General features: G+C 44.2%; 1 protein-coding gene across 1 annotated transcript; it reads left to right on the plus strand.

The window, feature by feature from the left end:
* Window positions 1-228: 228 nt before the first annotated feature.
* OCSTAMP (osteoclast stimulatory transmembrane protein) lies at window positions 229-6,076 on the plus strand. The gene is made up of 2 exons (XM_073309547.1): window positions 229-1,332; window positions 5,708-6,076. The coding sequence occupies exons 1-2, from the start codon at window positions 229-231 to the stop codon at window positions 6,074-6,076; spliced, it is 1,473 nt and encodes a 490-aa protein (XP_073165648.1).
* The last annotated feature ends 373 nt before the right edge of the window (window positions 6,077-6,449 follow it).

A 6,449-nucleotide genomic window follows, 5' to 3' on the forward strand; every position in this document is an offset into this window, starting at 1 on the left:
TGAAAGAAGCCACCTGCTAGTAGCCACCCCAACAGAGATCATCCTTATATATTATAATGCCCATGAAAAATAACGAAAAGACATTACACCAGTCGGACAGTCCTTTCTTCATGTCCCATTTCTATTAGTAACTTTATGGTATATTAGAAGCAGCTTTCACAGCTTGGTGGAGGTCACTCTGCTTCATCTGACAGTCACTGTTTTGGCATAAACTTTTGGCTCATATCAATGCATTTCTATATTGACTCTGCTCAACACAGCATTGCTTTTTCTTGGTATAGGTTAAGAGTCCAGATCTATTGCCAGGAAAATCTGTTTCCAAAGATACAAGAAGTCGTGTTAGATGCATGGTCTGCCTACTCGAAGCCGGTGCCTTCAAGCTGCAGTGAGCTCCTGACTTTGTTTCTTCAGTGCTGCTGCATTGCCTTGCTGACAGGTGGCCTCCTCTACAACTGGATGTTCTCCTCACTAGAGTATCCATTTCACCTCTCCTTTGCAACTGCGGTTTCCTTCAGTCTGCTACTTCTACTGATCCTCTTCTTGGTGCATCCTATCCGCTGCATGTTCACCATAATCATACCTACGTTGGGCACTAAACAAGGCCGGAGGCTGCTCTTGTCCACCTGTTTCATGATCGTGGCAGTTAATATCTTACCAAACATCATGGACAACATTAAAACCATACTGCAGGTTATTAAATGCATTTGCAAGGATTCCTCAGACAGCCTTTTGAACTCAACAACCCTGCTGGGAAAAGCTTCCATGCAGTTTGGTCACCAGATCAAAGAAGTCACTGACAAAATGGCAGATAACTCTCTGAAGCCCAGGAATGGACATTTTCAGTATGCTGTGAATCACAGTAGTTCCTTGGTGAGGGACCAAGTGCTAATTGCTAGTCAGAAGATCAAGGATGATTTCTCTGCTGTCGAATTGCTGGTCAAACAGGCATTGCTGGTAGCCAACAGGGTGGCTGCTGGCTTCTTCCTGTTCTATCTCCTTTTTGAGTCCGCTTGGTATTTGAAAAGCTATCTCACCAACCTCCAATTTGACAATATTTACATCACCAAAAAGCTGGAGGACTTGGCTGTGGACAAGAAAGCAGCCCATCTGCTGACATGCTCACCCAAAAAACTGATCAGATCCACAGGCTTGAAGCTGTCCCGGGAGGAAAAGATGGTGTGCCTGGTGCGCATGATGCTCCTCACTTTGGTCCTGATGCTGACAGCGGTGATCATAGCAACGGACTACATCGCCTTCCACTTGGCAGATACAGCAATGAATGAGGTGGCTCAGTTTCCCAGGGTGCCCATAACGCTCAACATTAAATATGATGTAAGTAGCAGAGTCCCTAGCCTGGCCCTTTAAATAAAGGAATGCCCAGCTTTTCTCACCAGCCAAAGCTACATTTGTCTGAGCTGTTCTATTGCCAGCTGCACAGATAGAATGGATGCAGGACAGGGACATATGTGCTCTCACAGCCTGCCTCCAGCACATATAGTTATAGGGTGAGGAGACAGCAACTGTGAAAAAACGGGACAGGGGGTGGGGGGTAATAGGCACCTATATAAGAAAAAGTCCCCCAAAATGGGACTGTCCCTTTAAAAATGGGACATCTGGTCACCATATATAGTTATAGAAGGCAACATTATGATCAGGGCCGTCCTTAGGCATAGGCAGCATAGCGGCTGCGAAGGGCACCCGAAAATTTGGGGCACCCCTGGGTCTTAGTGTCCACCCTTCCTGCAGGCTCCCACAGCTGGCTGCTGCAGCCTGGTGACTCTTACTCTGGAGGGGATCTAGTAACTTAAAAGCGGAAAAGCCTTCCAGCCTGCCAGACCTATTAGCACTACACTGAAACTGTTAAAGAGCCATTTAAGTGGTAATGAAGCCATTTAACAGGCATTTGCCAACCCCCAGGTATATACTGTCAGTTTCTGAATTTACTGATAAAAACAGTTGTGCATTACTGTAATATTTACTCAGAACATGTTAGTCTACAGGACCTTAATTTAAAATTTGCTTTAAATATATTTCACTAGTGTGTTGCTGAAGGTGATAAAATCACATCTCTAAAAAATCCTTGCATAGATTTTTAGATGCACAGTCTTGAGTATTGATCTTTAGCCTTAAATGCTTGGATCTTCAGACATATAGTTTTTTAAATAAATCATTCAAAGGACCACCCTTATCTAAAATACACATTTTAATTTTAATAACTGTAGTACAAAAAACTTGCTTCCAAAATCTTCCTGTCCTTTCTGTCCATCCCTTTCTCCCTTCGCACCCCTGTTGAAGAGAGCCCTTAAAGAGACAACATCCTTTCCTGCCAGATAGCTGGACAAACGAGTTTCCCTTTCTTTACTTCTGACTATTTGATGAACGAGTTTTAAGAGAACCCTATAGCAAAATCAGTACCTTAGTAAGATATAACATCCTTTGTTATGCCTAAAATCTTTGGAAACATATTTTTTGAAGTTGGTGAAGTTTCATGAACATGTCTATTGTTATGGAGATCACACAAAGTAATCTTAGTGTTCCCTGTTTCTAAAAGCGGCGAACATTGTTATGAACACACTAAATCGCTGTGACTGATTAATTTAAAATAATGTCTTTGTTTCAGTGAGTTAAATATGTAGTAATCTGGAATGATTACTTTATGAAGGCTTAAGAGTACATTTAAAATATAAAATCAGCTCAGGAATTCTGATTAAAAAAATGTAAAACAGAGAAGAGCTGCATCATGTATTCCATAACATTTAATGTTGTAGTCAGCAGGGCAGCTGACTTGCCCTTACTACAAAGTTTTTGCAAATAAATCTCTGACAAACTTCAGGGCATATCAAAAAACCCATGCCTGACATTTTTTATTCCCAAGCTTAGTGCTTTTAATTAGGTACCTTCTGCATGTCCAGTCTTCACCTTCTGGCAGGCAGTGGAAAATATGCTCCATTTTCTTTAGAAAGAAATTGCAGAAGAGTGTTTTTTTCAAATGTCATTTGCTTTGTTTGAGTTCAGGGATTTGGCTGGTAGGGGGTGATCAGGGAGGGGGAGAGAAGAGAGGAGGGAGACAGTGGGGAGAGGGCGGGGCCTGGGCAGAGTAGGGGCGGGACGTGGAGCGGAGCAGGGGTGGAGTTTGGGCGGGGCCACAGGCAGAAGAGGTGGGCTGGGGAGCTAGCCTCCCCAAGTGGTAGCTTCTCCTGCTGCCCATGACAGCAGGTAAGAGCAGGTCGGTTCCCGCACACCCAGTGAGCACTGCAGTGTCCTTAGGCAGGGGCCGTATTCACAGAGCCGAATGCACCAGCGCCGCGCATTCTGCATGAGGGAGAGGGTATGGGGGTCTCTGCAGGGAACTGTGAATCTCTGCTGCCATGAGACGGGCCGGGCATCTCGGTATCCTTTGCTGCCTCCCCCCTCTTCCCTGGGCTGTGAGCCTGGGCTGCTGTCGGCTGGCCGTAGGGGCACCAGTTTAATAATACTGTGTAGGGTCCCACAAAGCCTAAGGTTGGCCCTGATTGTGATCTCTCCTGTGCCCTCAACTCCCACTAGTATCAGTGGTAGCTGAAGACAGCCAACAACCTGAAAGAGCAGGGTTTCTAGTACAACCACTCCCGCTGTAGAGATCACTGCTGAATCACATGTGGTGCATTAACAAATAAAGGACAAAACTAGCCCAGCGTTTGTGTTTAACCCCATAGGACAAGTGAGGAAGTCACTGATCAAGCAGCTGATGTGGAGATGAAAACTTTCACTTTGAAAGCATATGTTCTTGTAGGGATTGCCCTTAAGGGTCTTTTCGGGGATTCTGGGGTAGTACAGGGGGAGGGGTGAAGCAAAATCCAAGAGAATCAGTCATGTGGTGTCAGTCATTCAGGGCAGGAGCATCTCTTGCCCTCATGCCAGTACAGGAGAGTCAGGCAAACACTTTGCACCTCTTTACTCTCCTCTGTGCAAGTAGGATGACCAAATAGCAAGACAGAGCCTGATAATATTGGGACGTCCGGTCCCCCTATGTGCAAGGCTACCTGTATTGTGAGTCATAGAGCAGGGAAGGAGGGAAAGCAGTGTCTGTGGGGTCAGTAACCCCACTCCTGTGCAGGTGGGCAAGGGATGGGTGAGTGGGAGGCATGGAATGGGCACACCTTTGGTCCCTGTCCCACCAAATGCTCTGGGGGCCAGTGTGTATAGAACAGTAGCAAGGAGGGGACCAGGGAGCAAACTGTGATTCCGACTGTAAGATACAATCTAGCCCTTAGAAAGCATCGTGGATACTCTGCAGTGAAATGAGGTGCTGGAATGCCACCCTGCGTCCTCTACATCCTGCCTCTAGTCTGGGACAAGTGGGCTCTCGGTGACGGGAAGAAAGAACAGTTTATTAGAAAGAGGAATGGGGCCCTTCCCACCTCTTCCCTGAGTTGTGATTGCACTGACTGAATCATAGCTCCAGAGACCCACTCGTATGACAGCGGGGAAAATTTTACCAGGAGACATTTACATGATAATAATTGTGGGGATCTACCACTTAGGAATATGGGAGTCACCAAAGCAGAGCAGATCAATGGTTCATGTAGTCCAGTGCTCTGTCTCAGAGAGTGGCTAGCATTGGATTCATAGGAATTGTGATTTATTATTTATACAATGCCCAGAGTTTGTTAGACACTTTTACAATCACACAGGCCAAAAGCATGACCCCTAGCTCTCAGCAGCAGTCTCACTGGAACTGCTCCCCACTCTGAGTAAGGGATTCACAAACTGGGATAGACAGAACAGCCCTCAATGTACAGAGACACCAGAAAATCAAGGAGGAGGGTCGGGGGATGGGATGCAAAACCAGATTTGGTTTTAAGCAGTTCTGTTTTCAGTTTTAAAATGTATTTTTCCTTTTTCTTTATTAACCCTTTCCTGTTCTGTGTTTAAATTCATGCCCAGTTGCTTTTTAATGGTCAGTCAGGACACAGGCAAACAAACCCTTTTGGGCCCTCTCCAGTTTCAATATATTTTTTATTCCTCTACCTATTTTCATTTTTTCTTGTTTTTTAGCTTTCCTGTTTTAATTATTCCCCCCCCCCTTTCCTTTTTTGGGATGCTCCAGTTGCCGGTGTAATCCTCCCATCACACACTTAACTGGGCAAGTCTACATTTCTTCCCTAGCCACCACTGGCAAGCAATTTATAGCCAGAAACCTGTGGACTGAGAAACTAGTTAACCTTCATGCTAGAGGGTGTGACTGCACATGCCATTCTTTGCTATAAGAGTTTAATTTTTTTATGACAGGTTTCAGAGTAACAGCCGTGTTAGTCTGTATTCGCAAAAAGAAAAGGAGTACTTGTGGCACCTTAGAGACTAACCAATTTATTTGAGCATGAGCTTTCAAATAAATTGGTTAGTCTCTAAGGTGCCACAAGTACTCCTTTTAATTTTTTTATGACTCTTATCACCTCAAACAGTTTACTGCTATTATAATTATTGTGGCAGCAGCTAAGACCTCAGGCAGGATCCTACTGCATTGTGCTAAACAGCGTACGCCCATGTAAGCATATTATCTAGTCACAGCCTGAAACCTACTTGCATTTTTAGCTCCCAATCTTACCAAACGTGTACAAAATTTAATTGTGATTCTTACATTGCCGAGTTGCTATTTTTGTACTTGCCAGAGTGTGGTTGGGTTTTTTCCATCTTCCCGTTGAATCTATTATTTTGTTTGTTTCAGGCTAAAATAAACATTCTGCCCTTTATCTGGAAAATTTTCAATGGAGTCACTTCTGGAGAACAATCCATTGTGAACTTCGAAAGAACTTACCAGCAGAATCTGACCTTCATCTCTGCCGATTGCACAATAAAACGGCCAAGCCCCCCCAACAACTTTGTGGCCCTTGCTGTCGGAATGCTCTATTGCATCATCTATGCCATGATCTTTCTGGAAACGTACGCACAACGTTTGTGCCGAAAAATCTCTGCCTCCTTCTTTGAAAGACAAGAAGAGCAGAGAGTCCAGCACCTTTACAGAGAGCTATTAAGGAAACACAAGAAGAAGGAGCAGCAACTGAAGCAGGGGATTTGTAAATCTCTGGCATGCTAGCATTCCTGGGATGCTATGACAGGAGATGACAAGGACGCTTTAGGCGCTATGCCATGACAATCTTTTTTTGGATAGTTCAGCCTGGGTTTTGTCTTCAAAGTCAGGGGTAGGGAATATAGGGAATATGGGCACAAAACTACAAACATCCCAAAATCTGAGGGTTTTGTATTTTGCTTTAGTGTTGCAAAAATGGCCAAGTTTTATGGTTACTTTTTTTTTTTTTGCTCAGCTCCAGGACCATTTTACAACAAAATTGGTTCTATTATAAGCAAAAAACCCCAACATGTTCAAGATTTCAAATTTTAGTCTGATGCAGAGCAAATTTGGCCTCAAAACATGCAAAAATGAAAACAATTTTGCATATTTTTATGCA

Source organism: Lepidochelys kempii, chromosome 13 (genome assembly GCF_965140265.1).
Source record: "Lepidochelys kempii isolate rLepKem1 chromosome 13, rLepKem1.hap2, whole genome shotgun sequence".
Lineage (NCBI taxonomy): Eukaryota > Metazoa > Chordata > Testudines > Cheloniidae > Lepidochelys > Lepidochelys kempii.

Bases quoted from the DNA above. Each gene is read 5' to 3' on its own strand.
- OCSTAMP (XM_073309547.1), top strand. From the start codon at position 229: ATGCATTTCTATATTGACTCTGCTCAACACAGCATTGCTTTTTCTTGG. The intron at 1,333-5,707 runs GTAAGTAGCAGA...TGTTTGTTTCAG, and splicing joins CGCTCAACATTAAATATGAT to GCTAAAATAAACATTCTGCC.